The sequence below is a fragment of the Heloderma suspectum genome, chromosome 2, assembly GCF_057233095.1.
Source record: "Heloderma suspectum isolate Gila_16-S chromosome 2, 16-S_ref, whole genome shotgun sequence".
Taxonomy (NCBI): domain Eukaryota; kingdom Metazoa; phylum Chordata; class Lepidosauria; order Squamata; family Helodermatidae; genus Heloderma; species Heloderma suspectum.
In genome coordinates, this window is record NC_139459.1 from 390,272,321 (window position 1) to 390,296,468 (window position 24,148).

Genomic DNA, 24,148 nt, shown 5'->3' on the forward strand with positions numbered 1-24,148 from the left:
TCCCCCCCCAGCCAGAATTTCGGGAGGGAGGGACGGAGTGCCTCCCCCCCCCGGCCAGAATTTTGGAGGGGAGGGATGGAGCACCTCCCCCCCCCGGCCAGAATTTCGGGAGGGAGGGACAGAGTGCCTCCCCCCCCGGGCAGAATTTCGGAGGGGAGGGATGGAGCACCTCCCCCCCCAGCCAGAATTTCGGGGGGAGGGATAGAGCGCCTCCCCCCCACCTTGAATCAATTTCATAAAAAGGTAAGTGACTTTCATACATCCCTAGAGCCAACTTGTTGAGCCAACTTGTACCACAATTGTCTGTGGAGACAGGCAACAGCTCCCAGTGGAGGCTGGTGGCTACTGTTTTGCTGAAGCTGTGAATCTATGCTGGTTTAACATGTTGGATTCCTCCTTTAGAGTTCTGGCTGATTCTGTCTGAAACCCAGAATGGGTTCACAGCTCCATTGAAATCAGAGCCACCAGCATCCACTGGTAGCTGCCCAAAATCTCAGGCTGAGAATTTTAGGATCTAAACTATAAATGGCCTGGTACCAAAAATGGAGCATAGGATTATCCCATAGCAAATATCTCTCTGTTTGGGAGACTGTCTCCTTCGAGATAAAGAATTCCCTCTGATCAAAAGCATCATTTCTGTGCAGTAAATGTGTGATGACCTTAGATAACAATGACAAGAAATGAAATGGAAGAACCAAATAAAAATCCTGCATTCTCTTAGAATAAGTCTTAATGACAAAAAGTGCATGAAAACTTTGAAGCAAGCAAATCAAATACAATACACTAATCCCATTAACCAACCAACAAAAATCCATTTAATATGTTGCATGCTGGGCTTTCCATGTGCACTCAAGCTGGAATATGCTGGTACTCTGCAGTTGTTAAGGGCCACACTTTAAACAGATGTATTAGTTAGACAATATGGGTATGCGATACTTCCAGCCTCACCAATACCTTAGATGTGGATGGCTGTGAGTGGCAGAGTGAGAGACCCAAACTGCAGATTTGGCTATTTGCTGTTAGAGAAGCATGAAGACTATGAAACTGAAGCTATTAGTGCATCAAAAGCCTTGGTTAACTATGATCTCACCAAAATAGTATCTCCTCCAAAGTTCTGCCAAATCTTCTTCCACAGATTTACTTCTATGGATCAGAAACGCTAGATTGTCTTAAACATGATATGCTCCTTTGTATTCAGATCAGGCCTCAGTACAATAATGTAGCACTTGGGAATAAAGATACAGCCCAACAACCCAGCACTGGAGGCCAAGATCGAGAAGACCTGCACGGCTACCATGTATTTGCCCTTGGTGCTCAGGTAGGTGGGCACAAAGGACACCCAAACACTGCAAAAGACCAGCATGCTGAAGGTGATCAGTCTGGCTTCATTGAAGGCCCCAGGCAGCTTCCTGGCCAGAAAAGCCACCATGAAGCAGATGGCAGCCAGGAAGCCCATGTAGCCAAGGGCAGAATAAAACAAGGTGACAGATCCTTCATTGCATTGCAGGATGATCTGTCCAGGCTGGGAGTGCATGTCAGAGTCAGGGAATGGGGCAGAGATCTTCAGCCAGGTAGTGCAGATAACAACTTGGACACTAGAACAAGAACTTACAATGGAGTTTGCAAGACTCTTCCCCAGCCATTTCTTCACCTTGTTCCCTGGTTTTGTAGCCAGGAAAGCCAAGACCACCGTGATGGTTTTGGCCAACACTGAAGAAACGGCAACTGAGAAGATGATGCTGAAGGCTGTTTGTCGGAGAAGGCAAGTCGCTTTCCTTGGCCGACCAATGTACAAGAAGGAGGACAAGAAGGAAAACATGATGAAGATGAGGAGAATGTAGGAGAGGTCTCGGTTGTTGGCCTTGATTATTGGAGTTTCTTGGCATTTCATGTAGATTCCTAATACAAAGCCTGTGGATAAGGACAAGAATAGAGCAAAAGAAGTCAGGACAATCCCCAAAGGTTCTTCATAGGAGAGGAAGGTCACATCCTTGGGGACACACTGATCTCTGTTCTTGTTTGGATGCTGATCTTCTGGACACTTGGTGCAATGGTCAGCATCTGAGAAGAAGGAGAGTGACTTGAGCAGGATTCACAGCAACCCTAGTTTGATGGAGTTGTAATCTGTGGCCACATCACCAAAGGAGGACATTAGTAGCAGGGCCAGGAAAGCAGAATCTCTGGAACATTACAGAGCCTTAGTCAGACAGAGATGAACAGAGAAGAGTGGGCTAGATGGATTGCTGGGTTGATATGAAATAAAGACAGCTTCCTACCTTGTTTAAATATGCAGAAGGGAGTGTGTTTATACTAGGCATGGCGGAGAATTCTGTCACGGATCTTGGTGAGGCCGAATGCCAGCGCATTTGGCCGCCCAAAATCTGTGGCGGAAAGACACCCCCCTGCCCCCCCCCCCCGTGAAATGGGCCCAGAACAGAGCACCTACCCGCTGCTGTGCACGCTGCATTGTGAATTGCGGCTGCATCTGTGGCTGCCATTCGCTTCTTCCATATAGCCGTGATAGGCTATGTAAATACTTACGAAGCCTATCACAACTAATGCAGGGATGCCATTTGCATCCCTGTGGTAGTCGTGATAGGCTATGTAAATATTTACATAGTCTATTACGGCAAAACAGAGGGGTGCAAATGGCGGCCACTATGCCCTTTGCACCCCTCTGTTTTGCCGTGATAGGCTATGTAAATATTTACATAGCCTATTACGGCGGGAAAAAAAGGGAATGCAAATGGTGGCCTCCATAGCCACCGCCATTTTCATTCCCTTAGTTTTGCCGTGATAGGCTATGCAAATATTTACATAGCCTATCACGGCTAAAGCGGGAACGCAAATTGCGTAGGGGACGCCATTTGCGTCCCTGCTTTAGCCGTGATAGGCTATGTAAATTTTTACATAGGCTATCACGGGGAGGGGAAAGGGCACAAATGGCATCCCCTACAAATGGTGGCAGTGGCTGGAGGCTCCGCTGCAGGTTGGTCCAGCCAGCGGCTCCGCAGCCAGCCCAGCGAAGCTGAGCGAAGCCAGCCCAGCAGGATTCCAGGCGGAGGAACAGATCGCCTCCCCCCACCTGCGAACCCAGCGGAACCAGGTAAGCGGGGTTTCATACACCCCTAGTTTATACCAATGTTGTTTAGGGTAAAGGGTTTCTGTGTGGTTATCCTGTTTTCTCTTCATAATGGTCTTGTAAGCCACGTTAAGCTATATGGTAGAGGATCGGCTTGTTATGTATTTATTTACTCAAATTATGTTGCACCTTTCCACAACAAGGTGGTGCTCGTGGGACTCCTAGTTAAGTTTCAAATCCGGATAATTACATCAAGCCCTCCATTTATTTTTACTAAAGTTTTATAAAGGGGTTTGAAGGAACAGAAGACTGATCAACATTGGGCAGGGCAGTGCTCTGATCCCCAGAAAGTTGGGGATGGAGCATTTCCACATCCCCTTTTCTGCCAGGGACTCCCTACTTCCCTGCCACAGAATTGCAGCACAGTGCAAACAATTCTCTACATATAATGGAGAAAGGCCCACCATGTCTCTACTTACAGCCCTGTCCCAATCAAGGAAAAATCAGAGTGGTTCTTTTTTTAGGGGGGGCATGATTTATACCAGGAAAATTGTGCACTAAGCATCCTCCCTGCCATGCACCCCAAAGATTGACTCCCCCGGTCATTTCTTTCCATGCACTTTATGAGATTAATGGTGGAAATTAAAAATACTGAAGTAGGGGTCAGAGATCAAAATTCCTTCACCATCTGTTCCAATAATGTATGAATATTTAATGTAAAAATTTAAATGCTTTTGAGTCTGCACATCCAAAAAAATTATCACAGTGACATATGAACCAGAATAACAAAACCATAGCACCCTAAGGTATTTTATGCAGAGTGTTAGTTAATAGCCCATGACCGCAAGCCCCATTTTTGAGCAGGGATTTGAACTCAAGAAGAAGAGCAATTAATAACAAATAAAATAAGCATTCAGTGCAATGGATCATTGTAATCATTGTAATCACGCCATGTGCTGGAATGGCTGGGTGAATAAACCATAGCGCCCTGAGATATTTTAGGCTGAACAGTGGTGAATAGCCCATGACTGCAAGCCCCATCTCTGAGCAAGGATTTGAACTCAGGTCTCTCTTGTCCAAGTCCAACCCTCCCATTGCTTCTTCAGTCTGTCTAATTCCAAGGAATTCCCATGATATTTTCAACTAGGAGCAACAGTCATTCATAAAGCGTTCTTCTCTTACCTACTCATGGAATGTTTTGCTCAAGAGTTTTAAAAGAAGAATCAAAATAGGGCTGAGGAGACTATTGGGTGTACTCAAATAGTTGCCCTATTTCCCAAGGGAACTCCCATTCCTCTGATGTCACCCACCTTCCTGAATGGAGATTGTTCCTTCCATGCATGGAGCGCAAGCATAGCAGCAAGGTGGCTCTCCTTCCTGGACCTCCTTGGCATATCCGGGGTGACAGCTCTCTGTGCACCTGGAACGAGGCACGGTCTAGCAGCAAAGAGAAGGAGCATCAAGGAAACAGTGTTATCATTATCAATAGTTCTGCCTATGGAAATGAGTCATACACTTCAGAGAGGACCCAACTGGATCTCTAGCGCTAGTGACCCTAAGTGAAATAGAGAAGTGAACCCAGGTCTTTCTTTCAGGGAAGCACTATTTATGCATCATCACATGGCATGGAGGTATTTGGTCTGTTTGTCTCTTTCAAAATTTATATGCCACCTTTACTATACATGTACTCAAGGAGATGTAAAAACTGAAGGGGAAAAGGTATGACAATGAAATAGACAGAGGGACAATGGTAAAATAACAGAAATTACAAGCAACACCAATAAAACTACAAGCTTCAAAACATATGCATGCAATCCTGGTGAACAATAGGGGGAGGGAGATGAGCTTTTCGTGGGAGGATAGCACCACCTCTGAAAAGGCCTTCTCTTCTTCCCCATTTTGATCTTCAGTGGCAGTGCAGAAGGAAAAGGAAGGATTGGAAGCCTGATGCCACAGCTGGAAAAGGAAAGGCTTTTTAAGAGGGGGGGGGTCCATTGTGGATTTAGAGACACTGACGGCAGTATATGGTGGATTTATATCTCCCAAATAAGTTCAGCACTCTCTGGAAAAGACCCTGATGCTGGGAAAGACTGAAGGCAAAAGGAGAAGGGGACGGCAGAGGATGAGATGGCTAGATAGCATCACTGATGCAATGCATATGGACTTGAGCACACTGCGGAAGAGAGCACAGGACAGGAAGGCCTGGCGTGCTATGGTCCATGGGGTCACGAAGAGTCAGACACGACTGAACGACTGAACAACAACAAACCTTGGATAGCTATTTTAGAGTTCTAGGTGTTCTGACTAAAACTCAGACTGAATTCATAGCCCAACTGAAACCTGAGACACCAGACTCCACTGTACCAAACCACAGAATAAAATCTTATCAAATGAATAAAGGCACTAAGTAGGGATGTACAAAAAGTACTTACCTTTCCAATCCGGGGCGTCCATGGTGGGGGGGATGCCCTCCGTCCCTCCGCCTGGAATCCTACCCAGCCGGCCACCATTTGTGTCCTTGCGGAGGCTGTGATAGGCTATGTAAGTATCTATGTAGCTTATCACGGCAAAAGGCAGGGACACAAATGGCATAGCGGCTGCCATTTGCATCCCTACCTTTTGCCGTGATAAGCTATGTAGATACTTACGTAGCCTATCACAGCTTGGCAGGGACGCAAATGGTGGCCGGCATAGCCACCGCCATTTGCGGCCTCAGCACAGCAGCATCTGGAAGACAACCCAGAGCTGCCACTGTCAGAGACGCCGCCGCTGCCGCCGCTGGAGACACCACTGCCACCAGGTAGGCTCCGTCCCGGGGGGATTCCACAGGGTGGCAGGGGGGATTGCCCCATTCTGCCATGGACTCCGGGGCTTCTAAAGAATCCAGCCCCACTGGAGTCCGTGGCAGAATTCTCCAACATTCCTAGCACTAAGTAAAAACAAACAAGTAAACCCAAAATTATCACTTCATAAAAATCCCAATGAAATGACTAAAAAGCCCCTTGGAGAAGAAAGGACTTCCTGGTTGTGTCTCATGGGAGACCAAAATCTCCAGGGATGTTGCCACAATAGAAAATGACTTCCTGCCAATTGTCAACCAGCCAAATCTCAGGGGGTTGAGCCACTTGGAGGAGATGTCATGAGATGCTCCAAGAGAACATATCCAAGACTCATGTGGAGGACGTCATTTTGACTAGGGCTGTGCACTGCTTAAGTCTGAATCCTGAATCCCGAGTGTATTGAGGTGCTTCGGACTGAAGTGGTGGATTTCTAGAACGTGTCTGGACTGGAACAAGCCAAAACACTCCAACGTGGGATAGATGTCTCTCAGGTGCTTTGGGATTTCTTTGGCCCTATCTGGACAGAAACACCATCCAGACGAGTGAGCTCCCCACTCCTTACTTCATCTCCTGGGTATCACATGCAGCCATCACTGTCTGGAAGAGAGTCACCATCTTCTTTCAAGATGGTGACTCTTCTTCTTCCGCTAAGAGGAGTCACCATTAAAAAAAACAAAACAAAATCAGGCAACTCTCACACAGAGGCCAATGAGTGCAGGCACTCGTGACACATTGAGGTAAGGAGTGGGGGGTCTGTGGTGGTAGCAGCAACAGTTGGGGGGCCCTGTTTCATTCAGTGGCATGAAACACCCCACCACTCTCTTCAAGTCTCTAGATGTTGCTTCAGATCTGGTGCCTGAAGTGGATCAACCTGGCATTCGACCAGGACTAGGCGGGTCGGGACAGATTCGGGACTTGCAAGTCGGCTTCCGAAGCGGGTTGGGTGGGCTGTGCACAGTCCTAAGCTTTGATACCCAGAGCCTAGACTGTGAAGGGCTTCAAAGGTATCAGCAGTTTAATTTGCACCCTGAAGCTGACTGGGAGCCACAGAAGCACTTTTAAAACAGGTGAGGTGCTGTCTCTCTGGCCTGCCCCGGTTCTCATCTGAGGGCCCACCAGAACTCTCTCAGCTGTCTTCAAAGGAAGGCCCACCTGGCACCTCCAAGCCTCCTTTCTGACCTCTGTACTACTCAAGTTTAGAGGAACTTCAGTCTTCCTGTGCTATTGCTCCCAATTTGCTCCATCCGAACAGGATGATGATGTTCTGGAAATGGGTCAGGGCGAGAGGCCAGGGACGAGCAATAAATCCAAGCTAGATTATCTGCTAAATACATGGGATAGGGGAGATAGGCAAGAGAGAGGCCAGGAAGAGTAAGAGCTGGAAGTCCAAAGAGTAGAGACAGATGAGGACCAAGGCAAGCCGTTTCCTGCTGACAGTCCTGGGTTATACATGCATTGAGCTGGGATGGAAGTACAGTAAAAGCTTTGTCCTCTGTGATGGATTCACCCTTCTTTGGCCAAGTTCAGATCCGGGAGATATTTTACTCTTTCGGAATGGAGAGGTGCTTATTTGGCTGGGGGGGGGGGTGTTCTCAGCAACTGGTTCTAACCCTGAACAGGAATGCTGTCATGATATCCTAGTATTGCTCTGCCTCCAGAGTGTACTGCCCCAACTGGGCATTGTGTTATTTCTTATGGTCCCCCCCTTGTCTCTGCACTTACAATCCATACCACCTCTTTTAACTCAATTTGATTTTACCCACACTGGGGCCATAATTCACTAGTAAGGTACTTGCTTTACACGCATGCTTGGCATCTCCAGGTAGGCCTGGAATATCTCCTGCCTGAAACCATGTAGAGCCGCTACCAGTCAGTTTCACCATTACTTTGTTAGATGAACCCATAGGTTTAGGCGCAGCTTCCTACGTTGACACTTGAATTCAGTATGAAATGGGAGTTGTGTTTAACTGACTGGATAGCCATGTAGCCTAACATGTCATTAGAAGCCAGGAAAAAACACACACACACAGAACAGGGCAGATATTATTAGAGCTTAAGAGATGTCACAAGCCAATAATAGGACACAAATCCTTTCCCCTACCTGATTAAAATGCCTGGGCCATGCAATGGCTTCCCAGTTAATGGTCAGTTTCATGTCTGGAGATGCCTGTCTCTTCACACTCCCAATAGTCACTCTAGTGCGCGACTCATTGGGAAACATCACCCAATTCACAATATCGTAGTCTGCTGCCAGTTCCCCAGTCATATCCAGATAGAGTCCGCCCATGGAAGCATTAGAAAACTTAATTTCTCTTAAGAAAGTGTGAAGCTAGAATGGTAGAGAAAACAGCCCAGATGTAGAAGTCATGAAAATATAGTCAATATCTTATACCTCATCACTATCATTATCTTAAGCCTCATCACTTTGAGCTCTAATCTTTGATGGTCAGTGCACATCCCATCTGGGCTCAGAATGCCATCCTTTGGGTGTTCACAGTCACAATTAGGGATGTCAGAATAATCCTCAATCGATTCAGGTGAGATTGGATTTGCTTTTTCCAAGTTGCACAGATTCCGGAGACATGCAGACCCCCCCACTGTTTTTTTACTTGGAGGGTGGGGAGGGGACCAAAATTCTGGTACATACTTTGGACTCCATCAATGGACAGTTGGCAAAACTAAAGACACCTGATAATCTGCAGACATTTTTAAACCAAATCTGGACATTCCTACTGATGGTTAGGGAATTTCTGCTAACCACAGCAGCTTAGCATGTCATGTGGGGGAGAAAACCACATTCCCCATTGTTAGCAAGCCACCCCGACTAACCACCCCCTGTGAAAGTGTGAGGGGCCAGCGGTGGCTTACCGTCTCATCTGGAGGCTCCCCAGTGGTTTCAAGAGGCTCCAGAAAACTTCCAGGCCATGACCATAGAGCCTCTGGGTAGAGTGTTCTCCACTGTGGGAAACACTCTAGCCTCCATGGACTTTCTCTATGGCTGGGGGCCTAATTCAGATGCTCGAGCAGAAGCCAGGAGTGAGCTCCAGGAGACTTTTCATAAGATGGAGGGTAGGATACTCAGGAAACACACCGGGAAGGTAGCCAGATAACTACGGGGAGGGGATGGTCACCCAAATGTAAATAACACTGGTGAAAAATGGTCATATACACTCTGGGAAGCACAGTTCAAGAGGTCAAAGAATGAACAACAAATATTAATGTCTGAATCCACCCTTGCAGGTAGCAAAGGAATGAGAGTGCAATGCCTCCCCCACCAGGGTAGAAGGCCCAGAAGGATACGAGGGTTGATGGCATCAAAAGCAGATTGGAGATCAAGTAGAATCAATAGCATGGCTTTCCCCTTGTTTCTTTTGAGGAAGGTCATCTGTCATGAGACCAAGACTGATTCAGTCACATAAGCAGAGGAGAAATCCAAATCAAATGAGACTAGACAATCAGGAGCTGAAACTGGGCTGCTTGCCCCTCTTGAGACCATTAGCCAAAAAGGAGGTATTACGACTGGCAGTAGTTATCTAAAACTAGGGTTGTGAACAGACCCCCCTCCTTTATGGTTTGGATGCCACTTTGGACCTTCTCAAGCAGCCCTGCTTTGCTTCGGACAGCTTCTGACCCCATCCGCTTTGCTTTGGATCCAAAACTGAAGCGAGAGTTGGATATCCGAAACATTCTTATAGTACATTTTTTCATTGACTTGCACTGGAAAATAGACATGGCCATCAGGCTTTCAGTTGATGATAAATGTATGAAATTAGGGGACCTGGCATCCCCCATTGAGGGGATTCCACCTGCCAAATTTTGGACAGTTTAGCCTAGTAGTTTCTGTGCAGAGAGCAGGTGACATTTGATTTTTTTCAGAAAAACTCTCAAAGCAAAGAGTTATACCTTTCACTGGTTGCACAGAGGTGCATGAAATTTCTGGAACTGTCAGCAGACCTGGAGCAGATCCCAGCTGCCAAGAATTGAGATATTTCAACCTGGACGTTCTTTTGCTAGGGACTGGTAAAATGTGCTGCTTTCAGGAACCCAGAACAAAGTCAGAAGGATAATAATCAGAGAAGTTTGGTGGTAAAATGGAGAAGATCACTATCCCTAATCTCTGCTGTACATTTCTCGGAAGTGCCTCCTCGATCAGTGACCTCTGAGCACTGAAACTTGCCTCCGCACTCAGCAGCCCTACTGCACCAGGACCCACTATCTGGACTGGGGGAGAGCCAGCTTGCCTACCGGAGCTGGTAATCCCAGCCACACCTCGTCCACCTCTGCCCCTGCCAACAAGACCCTGAAGATGCCTCATATTGGGTTTGTTTGCTTTGGAACACAGTGTAGTATTGAATTATTGAAATAACAGATGTTAATGTGAGTGTAGTGCTTTGCCCACTGTTTTTTGAACTGTGGACTGTGTTGATCAACACGATCAACTGTGTTGATACACACTGCTTGCTTGAGAACAACAAATCCACAGAGAGTGAGAGAGAGCAAGCGAGAGAGAGAGACAGAGACAGAGACAGAGACAGAGGCAGAGAGAAGAGTGAAAGGAAAGCAACCACTGGACTACTTACAAACAAGGGGGAAAGACTACAGAAGAGAAAGGGGCTTTTCTCTGATTTTTTATTTTTTTTTTAAGGGAGAAGAGATCAAAAATGGGAAGAGAAGGAATACAAGAATTGAGAAGGGTGGAGGGGTGGGTGGATCCAAGAACAAGGACAGAAGAGTAATAAGTGTGTCCATGTGTGTGTGCGTGCATGTAAAATCTAGATGCAATGAAAGTAAGGGCAAACAAATGGTTGAGAATTGAGAAGGGTGGGGTAGAAGCTAAAGAAAAGCTAAAGAGGAAAGGGAAGGAAAGATACAGTAGTTTTTAATTCTTTCTCTGTGTGCTTTTTAAATAAACAATCAAGAAAAGCCAATTGGCTACAGAATCAGACTTATCGGCATCAAGCCGATAAGCTACAGAATTGGACTCAAAGAGTGCTTATCAATGGGACCTTCTCAAACTGAGGTGAGGTAACAAGCGGGGTACTGCAGGGGTCAGTCCTAGGCCCCGTGCTCTTCAAGATTTGTATTAATGACTGGGAGGAGAAGGTGCAGGGAATGCTGATCAAATTTGCAGACCACACGAAATTGGGTGGGATGGCTAATACCCTCAAAGAGAAGAAGAAAAAAATCAAAGTGTTCTTGATGGGCTAGAGCACTGGGCAAGAAAGAATAGAATCATAGAATCATAGAATCATAGAATCATAGAATCATAGAATAGTAGGGTTGGATGGGGCCTACAAGACCATTGAGTCCAACCCCCTGCTCAATGCAGGAATCCAAGTCAGAGCATCCCTGACAGATGGCTGTCCAGCCTCGTCTTGAATGCCTCCAGCGTGGGAGAGCCCACCACCTCCCTAGGTCATGGGCTCTTTCAGTCTCTCTTTCTTTCAGTCTCTCTTCATAGGGCTTTGTTTCCAGTCCCCTGATCAACTTTGTTGCCCTCTTCTGAACCCTCTCCAGCTTTTCTGCATCCTTCTTAAAGTTCAGTGCCCAGAACTGGACACAGTACTCCAGATGAGGCCTAACCAGTGCTGAGTACTAGTACTTCCTGGAATTTGGAAGATATGCTTCTATTAATGCATCCCCAAATAGCAAAAAGAATAGGAAAAAGAAACCAAATGAACAGTTACAAGATGTGGAATACTTGGCTCAACTATACTACAAGCGAGAAGGATCTTGGAATTGTTGTCAATCACAAGCTGAATATGAGCCAACAGTGTGATGTGGCTGCAAAAAAGGCAAATGCTATTTGGGGCTGCATTAACAGAGGTATAGCTTCCAAATCTCAGGAAATACTAGTTCCCCTCTACTCAGCACTGGTTAGGCCTCATCTGGAGTACTGTGTCCAGTTCTGGGCACCACACTTGAAGAAGGATGCAGACAAAATGGAGAGGGTTCAGAGGAGGGCAACAAAGATGATCAGGGGACTGGAAACAAAGCCCTGTGAAGAGAGACTGAAAGAACTGGGCATGTTTAGCCTTGAGAAGGGAAGACTGGGGGAAGATAGGATAGCGCTCTTCAAGTACTTGCAAGGATGTCACAGAGGGGAAGGCCAGGATCTCTTCTTGACTTGGATTCTTGCATTGAGCAGGAGGTTGGACTCCATGGTCTTATAGGCCCCTTCCAACCCTACTCTTCTATGATTCTAAGACCCTATGAAAAGAACGAAGTGTAAAACGTATTAGAGAAGGGGGAAGGGGGGGCAGGGACAACAAAGAAACAGGCACAGAAAGGGGGAAATTCAAACTCAGTACTTTTAAAATGTTTAATTATTTAAATACAGGATCTACACAAGAAAGAAGGAAAGTAGTTGAATTGGGAAGGAAGAGGAATCTACAAACACATGCACACTATGTAGATCTACCCAACTCTCTCTAAAAAAACATCATAAACCAAAACCACCACCTCATCAGTGCTCTCTCTCACACAATGAAACGAAAGCAGGCTGATCTCTCCAATGTATCCACTCCAGCATTGCGCCCACCCCCCTACACCACTGTCACTGATTGGAGACTGCTGTTGTGCGTTCACCCCTTATTTGTCAACTAGAGTTGTCATTTGCCAAAGCTCATTCTCCCCTCCTCCTCCTCTCCCCCTCCCTTATCTTTTTCAAGTTGCTACATTGTAGAGAGAGGCTGTCTGGGCTTCAAGAGGCATCAGAATGCCTCCAAATATCCAAGTGGGACCGAGGAGCCTTGGAGATGAACCACTTCACTTCGGGGCACCTCGGTGCTGTTACGATCCACTTCGGAACACACTGAGGCACCTCTGAAGCAGCCGGCTTTGCTTCACTATTCAGGATTCAGTCAGCAGGGGTGCACAGTCCTATCCAAAACCCTAGAGTCCCGAACAAGTTTCAGAAGATATGGTGACATTACTGCTCCGTTATGAGAAGCAGGCATTACCCCTCACATGAGGGGGTATTAACCACTAGGGATGGCCAAGCTCACCACCATCCAGGGCTTGGGGGAGCTCCAGGAGCCCTATCCCACTTGGCATCCCAGCTCGCCTCACCCCATCAGCCACCCACACTAGCCATCTCCTCCTCATGACGAGGAGTTGGCTAGAGAGGCTTGGGCTCTGAGGACTCATCCTGGCCCTGCCGGTTGTGAACGGCTTCCTTGGCAGCTGACAGGGCAAGATGAGCCCTCAGTGCTGTGCATGCCCCAGCCATGCTTGCCATCTCCTCCTTGCAAGGAGGAGACAGTGAGAGTGGTTGGGATGCATGTGGTGACATCACGGGGCAGTTCCCAGCTGCCAAGCAAGCAGGACTGTCAGCACCACACAGCTCGGCATCCAGGGTCAAGGGGCCCTGGGTGGCTGGAGCCATCGAGCTCCAAGAAGAAGGTGGGTCCTAGTGACATCCCTATTTACCACAGGCTGCACCCACCTGGTCATACCTGTCCCCCACAGCCAGCTTTTATTAGGACGACATGTAGAAGTACAGCAAACACCTTGTCCACTTCGTCACACCACAATAACCGAAGTGGATCCCACTAGATCTTCTACAATGAAAGCATTAGGCTCACAGCTAAGTCAAGCAAGTACATCCTTACACTGCTTCACAAGAAAAAAACAACTGGTTCTGGCGGGTCTGGGGCTCCATTTCTAAGGGCTTCTTGGAGCAAGGAAGCTATCTGGGGATATAATTGTGGCAGACAACGAACATCTATTGGGTGCCTGCACTGCCACACAGGAGGAAAGATTCTGTACCCTATTACACCTTTGGTTATCTTCATCATTAATTTAATGGAGGTGTTGCCAAAGAAAAAAGGGAATACCTCCCAGGGCTGCAGCCTTTGATGTTCCCACCTTTCTCCTTCATGCACTATCAACATCCGTTTGGATGGAGAGGAATATGCAGCATGTAAGGCATGGGCCACAGCATGGATACTGCTGTAAGTAATGTAGCTGTCCTGAGACAGGACTCTCTCGATCTCCTCCTGGGGCAGCGTCACCCGTTTGTCTTTCTCTCTGCATCTTGTCCAAATTTTCATGGAGAAAACATGTGTTGAATTGAAACAGTTGAAGGTGTCATCCCAAAATAGTGACAGAGCAGAGGAATATGATCCATAGTAGTCATATTTTGTCATTTTTGGACTCTTCATTATGAACGACAAAGAACCATGGAGGAACTGGAAGTAAGAAGGCTGAAGGGACAAGTTGAGGTTTATGTCCGGAACATCTGGTGTGATCCAAACTTTTGCCCCAGTTTCTTTCTTTTTGAGTGTTCTTTGAATCAACATCAATGAAACACAGCCATAGTAGGAGTGTGGATAGTAAACAATGACCTTCACTTGTTTCCCCAAGTCAGATAGGCCAATCTGGGAGATTTGATGTAAAATATTTTGTGGTAGCCTTTTTGAGAAAGCGACACAAATCCCACTGCTGATCATCAGGGGTGTCAAGGCACCCAGGAACCTCTCCCCGTTCTCAGTGTCTGGAGCCAAGAGACTGACCCACGTCCATCTGAAAAACAGGAGCAGCTGGACGATCCCTGAGTACTGGGCTTCTTCCTTTGGGGCCGTCCGATAAACAAAAGGGAACTGAGTTTTGTCATTCAAAAAAGGAGTAGTAATGCCATAACTGATCTAGGGAGCAAAGTAAAGTCAGAGACTGTAGTTTAGTATTGTTTTCCTTTCTGGATGAAGTTCAAATATTTATTAACCTGAAATTGCTAGTAACTAAGAAAATGTCTGTCTCTATGAAAGGTGTGGGAGACCATAAACACCACTTGGGATATTTGGAGGGGGAGGACAAAAATATCCCAAGGGTCACTTATGGTGCAGCAGCCACAGAGGAGCATGGGAGTGCTTTTCACACATTCAAAATACTGTAGTGAATCACTTCAGGAACCAGTCGATGGAAGTTAATGTCCTCCCTGCCTCGAGTGAAGCCACCTCCCCTGAAGCCAGAGGCGACCTCCGATCCAATACAGGATAGAAGCAGCACAGAGGAGAGGATTCCCTCCATGCTGCACTTTGCCTTAGATCCACGTTTTCACGCGTCTCAATGCAGCTTTGGGGAAGGGGCAGGAATGGGGCTGGAGATCACATTGGAAGCTGTCTAAAACAGCTTCTGTGGTCTTCAGCCAACCCTGCCCAAGGAACGGCCTGTTTTTGCCCCTCCATGCTCTGTCTTATGAGCAGAGTGGTTCATAGATTCATAGAATCACAGAATAGTAGGGTTGGAAGGTGCCAAAAGACCATCGAGCCCAATGGGTAAAAATATCTCCATCTTTCCTTTGACCAGGTGAATGGATACTTAATTACTTTACAACATGGGTATGTTCGCTGCTCCCTATGAATGGCCAAAGCATTATGTGATGATCAGCTCTTCTGAAATCTAAATTGCATGAAAAATAATTTAGGTGTACAGTTGAAAGCAACTGAGACCATCAGTTCCCTTGGCGCCAGCTACAGGAGGCAGGGGTGGCATGGAGACTGTGGTTTCAGGCCACCAAGCTCAGAGGAGCGTGGTTGCCAGAACCCCAAAATTCCTACAACCACCTACACAACATCTGGTGGCCACAGGATGGCTCTCTAAGAAGATCATCAAATGTGTCATTGAACATGGTAGCAGCTGACACAGAAGAGGGCCTAATGCTTGTTTTGCTCAGTTTCCATTCAATTCCTGCCAAAAAAAGAGGAGGGATTGCCAGGACTGGGGGACGGGACCTCCTGAGCCTGTGGATTCTTGCTGACTGCCACTATTCACCTCCAATGGACACTGCAGAGGACAAGCACGCCCAGTAGCGCAGGCAGAGAAGAGTGGGAGCTGGGCCAACCAGTGCTCAGCTCCCATTTCTATGCTCCTGACCTCCTGTTCCCTCCCACTTCACACCTGTGGGATTTTGTAGATGCTCAACATGGAGGAAATGTGGAGGGAGAGGTTAGATTCAGCCCCTTCCAGAACAGCCAGCAGGTGATTCTTCCTCCCGCAGCTGTAATGTGGAATGTCGCTTTCGCCCCCAGCAAGGAGTTGCAGCATGGCGTAGGAGGTGGCTCTTCCTTCGAAGAAGGACTTGTAGATGTTGTAGCCCAGCGTGATGTTGGGTAAGAGTCTGGGGTTTTGGTTGATCTCATGAATGGCAAACAAGAAGAACAGGATATGCCAGAACCGTGTAGGTTGCAAACTGCAAAACAATAAACAAGCATTGAATTCAATGCCTCGTGCTATCATTCTCCACTGAATGAGAAGAAATCTTTCTTTCATACCCCTAAATCCTTGTTCATGCAATTTAAATCTCAGAAGACCCAATCATCACATCATGCTTTGGAATTTCGTAGGGGGCAGAAAACATTCACATGTTGCAAGGAAATGAAGTATCCATAACCCTGATAAAAAGAAAGATGGAGATATTTATACCACATTCCTTGGGGGGGGATGTTGACAGATTTCATCGTGTGTCTGTTGTTAAGGCTTATCAGTTCAAACAATCATTCCATCATGTAAAATAGAAATTGGGTTCAGGGATTATTTGGAATGATTTCACCAATTTTTTTTTTTTTTTTTAATTTACAGGTGCCAGGAAGAAGTGTTGGGTTTACCTACTGTGACATTTCCAGTTATTGGTGAACTTCTGACAGAGAAAGAGCAGTTTAAAGAGAAAAAAGCAAGCAAACAAGCAAAATAATAAAATAATCATTAGTTTTATTTCTAAATTCCAAAACAACATGGGTAGGAGGGCACTGTTAATCTACAACTTCCCCCTCCCCAAATTAGTTACTTTAAAACCTCTGTGGGTGATATTCAGTAACACAACTTTGCGAAGCTAAAAGAGAATTGATTTAAAGATCATTGGGGGAAAGGAGAGTGTGAAGCTAAACTCACACCAGAAGTAAAATCCCCTGCAACACATTGAACTATACAGGCAAGAAGAAGCAAAAATGCAGACATACAAGCACGAGCACACACACACACACACATACACACCAAGATCTGTAACTGGCATTTTCTTCAAAGCATTTACTTGCTTTCTAATACCCCAGCCTACTTTTCTGTCATATGATTGGTCAGTACATACCCACTAAATGTCCCACCAGAGAATTTTCCCTGTAGATACCCCTGGCAAATGAGGCAACTCTTCTTTTTTTTCTTTTTTTAATGGCAGTGGCCATTTTCCTCCCCCCACCCCAAACACCAGAAAAGATGGCATGATGCAGAAAACAAAATGACCACTGCAATTAAAACAAGGCCTGCAAAGGCTGCAGCTTTTCTCTGCTTCCTCCTTAACATTCAGAATCAACAAGTGACAGGCACTCCTATTGACTTGCATGCCCATTAAAAACGTGGTGGTTGTTGAATAGCATTCGACTATTCCCAATACATGAGGAAGAGGAAATCATCCATGTTTTCGTCTTTAAAATAAAACATTGGTTTTTAAACAAACTCTGGTCCAAAAAAGGTAGCTGATATGAACTCTCAAAGTCACTTTTGACAGAGAGAGTGGTTTGTTTGTTTCCTTTTTCTCTTTATACTGCTCTTTTCTCCTAATATTTCACCAACAGACCTGGAAATTTCATGGTATGTAAACCCAATACTCCTTCCTGGTGCCTGTACATTTCAAGAACATTGGTGAAACGTTTCCAAATGATCCCCAACCCCAATTTCCATTTTATATAACGGAATGATTGTTTGTTACTGATAAGCCTTAACAAAGGACACACTAGTGTGTGTGTGTGTGTGTGTGTGTGTGAGAGAGAGAGAGAGAGAGAGAATATTGATCCATAGATAGATAGATAGATAGATAGATAGATAGATAGATAGATACTTCTTCCTTGAAATCTGTCAACATCATCCCCTCTCGAGGAATGGGGTACCAATATCTCCATCTTTTCTTTTATCAGGTAAATGGATACTTAATTACCTTTCAACACAGGTAGGTATGCTGCCCCCTACAGACATTCAAAGCATTATGTGATGATCGGCTCTTCTGAGATTTAAATTGCATGAAAAACTGTTTAGGAGCATAAAAGAAAGAAATTGAGATTTGTTTTCATTTAATGGAGAAGGCCAGCGTGAGGCAGTGGATTTTATTTTTATTTATTGTTGTGCAGTTTGCAAGATACAAGGTACTGGCACATCCTGACCTTCATGTTTGCCATTCAGAAGATCAACCAGAACCCCAGGCTCTTACCCAACATCACCCTGGGCTACAACATCTACAAGTCCTTCTTCAAAGGAAGAGCCACATCCTACGCCATGCTGCAGCTCCTTGCTGGGGGGGGGGGAAGCAACATTCCACATTACAGCTGTGGGAGGAAGAATCACCTGCTGGCTGTTCTGGAAGGGGCTGAATCTGACCTCTCCCTCCACATTTCCTCCATGTCGAGCATCTACAAAATCCCACAGGTGTGAATTGGGAGGGGACAGGAGGCCAGGTGCATAGAAAGCTGAGCCCTGGTTGGGCTCAGCTCTCACCCTTCAGTGCCTGTGCCCACTGGGCACACTTGTCCTCTGCAGTATGTATTAGAGGCGAGTTGTGGCAGCAGTGGAGCTCTGCAATGGGAGGCCGGGCATCCAAATGTAAGGATGGAGGAGGACCATCATCAGTTCTGGCTTCAAGTGTTGGAATGGTCGGGAGTTGCCGGGGGAGAAATCAGTCTGGGGAAGAGTACAATCAGGGTTGGCATGAGGGGTCAGCATGGTTGGACAGTCGCCAAGAATCCACAGGCTCAGAGGCCCCGTCCCCCAGTCCTGGCAATCCCAGCTTCTTTTGGCAGGGATTGAATGGGAACTAGCCAAACAAACACTTGGCCTTCTTCTGTGTCAGCTGCCAACCATGTTCAATGATACATTTCGCAATCTTCTTAGAACCCAATCCTATGGCCGCTAGACATTGTCCAGGTGGCCATAGGAATTTTTGGTTCTGGCAAACATGCTCCTCTGAGCTCAGTTGCCAGGAACCACACTCTGAGTTCAAAAAAGGTGGCTGATATAAACTTTTCCCAATGCAGTCACATCTTTGAAATGTATACGTTCTTCTCCCATTGATTGAAGTGTGTTTGCGTGCATTTTTCAAAAGTACGCATTTTGCGTGTGCATTTTTCAAATGTATGCATACTATCAAACACTTTTCTTTGGGTCCACAAATCTCATTGCAAGGTTGGAAACTTATAGACATTGACTGAAGATTGTTTTTGAGTGTGTGTTCAGTCTGGGAGGTATGAATTGGGAAAATACTGATTAAAAACAAACTGAAACAAAATCCTCATACATCCCTAGCTATAAGCAGGTCTCAAATTCTGAGGTGGAGGCAAACATTGTACGTTGTCTGGAAGCTGTCTCCAATAGGGTCTTAAGCAAAAGCCTTTCCAAGGATCAATTCACATTTTGAAGCAACAGAGATGTTTTTCATGTTTACACTGGTGTCCCTTGTAATGAATATGAGAAGTATGAAGGGGAGATATGCATCTCCCAACACTTATAACATTATAACGTGTACAGTATTTGAAGCGCTAAGCATTCAGTAATGTTGCCTGAAAGTAAACCGGTGTTCCACTGATCTTTAACTGGCTCAAATAACATCAAAATGGAAAGAGAAAATGAAACATGCTGTAAAGCTAATACAGGGATCATAGAATCATAGAATAGTAGGGTTGGAAGGGGCCCAGAAGACCATCGATTTCACCCCCTGCTCAATGCAGGAATCCAAGTCAGAGCATCCCTGACAGATGGCTGTCCAGCCTCATCTTGAATGCCTTCAGTATGGGAGAGCCCACCACCTCCCTGGGTCATTGGATCCATTGCCATATTGCTCTAAAAGTCAGGAAGGTTTTCCTGATGTTCAGCCAGAATCTGGCTTCCTGTAACTTGAGCCCATTATTCCATGTCCTGGACTCTGGGATGATTGAGAAGAGATCCTGGCCTTCCTCTCTGTGACAGCCTTTCAAGTACTTGAAGAGCGCTATCCTATCTCCCCTCACTCTTCTCTTCTCAAGGCTAAACATGCTGAGTTCCTTCAGCCTCTCTTCATAGGGCTTTGTTTCCAGTCCCCTGATCATCTTTGTTGCTCTCCTCTGAACCCTCTCGAGCTTGTCTGCATCCTTCTTAAAGTGTGGCGCCCAGAACTGGACACAGTGCTCAAGATGAGGCCTAACCAGTGCCGAGTCGAAGGGAACTAGTACCTCAGCTGATTTTGAAGCTATACTTCTATTAATGAAGCTCAAAATGGCATTTGGCTTTTTTTTTTCAGACTCATCACATCGTTCGGTCATATTCAGCTTGTGATTTACAACAGTTCCAAGATCCTACTCCTTTGTAATATTGTTGAGCCAAGTATCCCCCATCTTGTAACTGTGCATTTGGGTTATTTTTCCTAGGTGCAGAACTTGGCATTTATCCCTGTCAAATTCCATTCTGTTGTTTTCTGTCCAGCACTCCAGCCTATCAAGATCACTTTAAAGCGTGCTTCTGTCTTCCAGGGTGTTAGCTATCCCTCCCAATTTTGATCACCATTCCCTGCACCTCCTCATCCAAGTCATTAATAAAAATGTTGATGTGCACTGGGCCCAGGACTGAGCCTTGCAGTGCCCCACTCCTTACCTCTCCCCAGTTTGAGAAGATCCCATTGATAAGCACTCTGTTAGTTCTACAGGTTGTTAGGACTCAAACCATCTGTAGAACCTTGAAAGGAAGGTTACAGACACTTGCTTTTTGCTCCCCTAGCTGACTGTGGACAGTACATTCAAAAAACACAGCCTCTCAGCTCAGCTTGGCGCCCTGTATGGCTTAGCTTGCTCCCCCCCCACCTTGCACCATGGGCAACCGCCCAGCTCGCCCACCTCTAAGGCCGGGCCTGGGATGGATGCTTGCTCCTGTGATGAAATTGAGTGTTCCATCTTCACATGGGAAGGAGAAAAAGCCAATAAACACCACTTTCCTCAATTAATCCAGAAGCCTACTGGGAGTTTGGATTTTCCCCTTTGCAACCCAGTTGGTCCAAGGGTAAAACATGACCAGTGTGAAGGACCACACACTCAACGTTTGAATTCAATTACTGATACAGACCTACATATAATTTATTTAGTTTGCTACCTGAAGGATCCTCTCCTCCCTTATACACTTGACCAGATCTGGAGATCACCTTTAGCAGTCCTACTCCAGAAGCCCCCGCCAAAGGAAGCAAGTTGAGTACCTAATAAGAGAAGGGCCTTTTCTCCTGGGCCACTCCAGTTGAGGAGGGGGGAGCTGAATGAATCATGTTCTATTCTAACCAGAAATTCAGGAGTGGGGGGGGGAGTAAATTCTATGGGCCATATTGAGAAAATGGCCAACAGCCCAGTCTGAAACTTAGCCGTGGAGGAGAAGTGTATTTGTGGAGTGCCTGTGGCCATTTTGAGGTAGTCCTGGTAAGAAATTGCTTTTTTTTCTAGCAGTTTAAATTTTGATAAGTCAGTGAACTCTAGCACTTTGCCAGTTTTTGTCGGATTTTTTCCCCCTTAAGGAGGAAAATGGGCTACTTTGGAGGATCATATCTCTTGTTTGTACAGCTGCTCTGGGAATACAGTCTGCCATCTTAGGTAAGGGAGAAGGTGTAGTATATACTATGCCTCAGAAAAACTATAAGGCATTTGTAGGGTTTCATCCCATTTAAACCCAGCATTCAAAAACAAAGAATTTCCACACCAGCCAGTCAGCCATTCTGGAATATTAACCAGTCCTTAATAGAATTGCAGATGTTCATAATCTTGAGCCTTCTTATATTAAGGGGGATGGGAGAAAAGGAATATAGATCTATGTATTAATAGTACAAGAGGCGTATCTGACCATATATTTGATATTAATGGATATAGGTGGACCAAATTTAGAGACAGATTATAGGGATTCTTAATTCTCCAATTTCTAATACCCTATATTATATGAACAGATCCCCCAAAAATCTTTCCAAGAGCTTTAGCTATTGGGTAGAATAGAAATGAATACATAAATAAAAATAAAAATAAGCCTTTTGTCCAGTACAGGCAATCTTTGCAGAAAACAAAAGATTACCTCAACTGGTGTTTCACTTGAATCTCTTCTAATGTAGGAGCAACAACCAGCTTTTCAGGTCTGGATTCAGAGATTTTATGATACTGAATGACAGGAGCTACACTCCTGCCCAGCAGAACGTGTTCCCTCTGTGACCCTCTGGGATTATGCCCAGTTGTGGTACTTCACCCTCTTCTTTGAAGCCACCTAAGAATAAAGAGGCCCATCGAACATTCATCCTTCCAATACTTTATGTTTTAGCAACAGCAGCATTTCAAGGCAGTTTTTGGGAAAGTCCATTCCAAAGCAGGTCATGTCTATGTAAAGCAGGAGTCCCTGAAACTCTGACAGCCATACTCTGATATTGCCATTTTTATTCTGATTTGAGATATCATATGATGTATCCTCTTGTGACTAACTTCCCAGGACATTCTGATTTAAGATTGGGCATTCACTGTCTTTGAGATAAGATCCCATATCTCACCAAACAGGTGGCTAATTATTTTCTAATTGCCATGCATATAAGCGGTCAGATGATTCATTGTATTAGCTAAACTGAAGAAACTGCATCCCTGTCTCCTGATACTGTGTCTTGTATTTTATCTTGAATGGGTCTAATGCCTGTAATATATATATAGAGAGAGAAAGAGAGAGACAGAGTGAGAGACAGACAGAGAGAGACAGAGAAGGACCTCATTTATTCAGAAGTAAAGCCCACAGAGTGCAGTAGGATTTACTCTCAAGTACTGTAGAGGATGAGGAGGAAAGGTGCTCAGCCTTCACACAGGACCACAACTATGGCTCTGTAATTCCTCTGGAGAAGGAACCTGTGGGTGGGCACCTGCATTTGGACCACTCCCAAGAAAGAACCACCCCAGCTCCAGCCTGTGTCTTATCACAGCATTAAAAGGCAAAGAGGGTGTTTGTTCTTTTGGTTGAAACAGTGCAAGAGAAACCCATTTATCCAGTCACATATGATTGTACTGAACTAAATGATGCCTTCATTTTAATGGAGCTCTGAATTCATCATCAAAAAGCACAGAGGGGCAACAGTCAGGAGAGCAATTTACCAGGATAACGAGAGATACCAGAAAAGATGGACAGTCTCCAGTAAAAGGGGACAACTGCAGTGTGGGTTTGGAAGCATTAAATCATCATTACTTACATGACCACCCTGGCTAACGGGGACTTGGAGAAAACGTATGGTTCTTGACATGTAAAAAACTGTGAAGACAAGACTCCGCTAATGAGGTAGTCTCCTGGCCGGTAATAATGTGATCCTTCCACTTGCTCTTCCTTCTGAGACCTCAAGCATTTTGTGTTCTGCACTTGACAGGCAGCATAAGGCAGCAGGAGCAACAGCAGCAGCAGTAACGGTGTCATTCTGGCTCTGCCTGCCTCTTGCTATTCCTCTGTTCTGACTGTTCCTTTCACCTCCACAGCCAGCTAATCAGCAGACGTGACAAAAGTCTTGCAAGATCGAGGCTGCAGTGTCTTTGCAAATACATCAAATTCTGAGCCAAGAGCAGCAGGAGGGTGGGGAGATATACTCAAGTACACAGCACAGGCATGGCCATCTCAGCCTGTCCTAAATCTGAGTCCAGGCTCTTGGGAGCACAGGAGATATTTTATGCACCAAGCTTTTCAGGAATGGTACAAGAGGTTTCCTGGTGCTGCCTTTGATTCTGATGCTTGCTTGCTTGGTCTCCAAGGCAAACAGAAAACAAAACATCTCTTGAGCTTTGGCAAGAATCAGAAGAGATCACTGTGTTTTTGATAATGAACAGGGGAAGCTTCACATCTGCAACTTCAGGGATTCTCTGAGTGGCTTGAGGCGCAGATGCAGAGCTGGAGAAAAACATGTCTGCAAAGAGTCACATACGCGGCTCCATCTTCTTGCATGGGCAGGCATGGGGGAAAGGTGAGCCTGGCCTGAACTGTATTAGAGAAACTCACACAAAACAGCCAAGATCAAGAAAATCTCCTAAGACACAAACCAGTGGCTGGGAACGAGTGGCCATCCAGATAGTTCTGGACTGTGAATCCAACAGCCCTAGCTGGCATAGTCAGCTATGGGGAGGAATGATGGGAGCTGCAGTCCAAGAAGTTCAGAAGGGCCACTTCTTCCCCATCCCTGATGCACATGAATGTGCACACTACTTGGGGGAGTTTCCCAGCCCTGCTCCCTTTGCCAGCC

General features: G+C 45.8%; 1 protein-coding gene across 1 annotated transcript; it reads right to left on the bottom strand.

Annotated features, from left to right (window-relative positions):
• Nucleotides 1-794: 794 nt before the first annotated feature.
• LOC146356436 (vomeronasal type-2 receptor 26-like) lies at nucleotides 795-23,374 on the bottom strand. The gene is made up of 3 exons (XM_084832631.1): nucleotides 23,117-23,374; nucleotides 4,393-4,519; nucleotides 795-2,061 (listed from the first exon to the last, which is right to left on the bottom strand). Exons 1-3 carry the CDS (start codon nucleotides 23,165-23,167, stop codon nucleotides 1,160-1,162), a joined length of 1,080 nt encoding a protein of 359 aa, XP_084688757.1. The 5' UTR covers nucleotides 23,168-23,374; the 3' UTR covers nucleotides 795-1,159.
• Between the last annotated feature and the right edge of the window lie 774 nt (nucleotides 23,375-24,148).

Bases quoted from the DNA above. Each gene is read 5' to 3' on its own strand.
- LOC146356436 (XM_084832631.1), bottom strand. From the start codon at position 23,167: ATGTCAAGAACCATACGTTTTCTCCAAGTCCCCGTTAGCCAGGGTGGT. The intron at 4,520-23,116 runs GTAAGTAATGAT...CTTTGCTGCTAG, and splicing joins CCGTTAGCCAGGGTGGTCAT to ACCGTGCCTCGTTCCAGGTG. The intron at 2,062-4,392 runs GTGGGTGACATC...CCTTCTTCTCAG, and splicing joins AACAATCTCCATTCAGGAAG to ATGCTGACCATTGCACCAAG.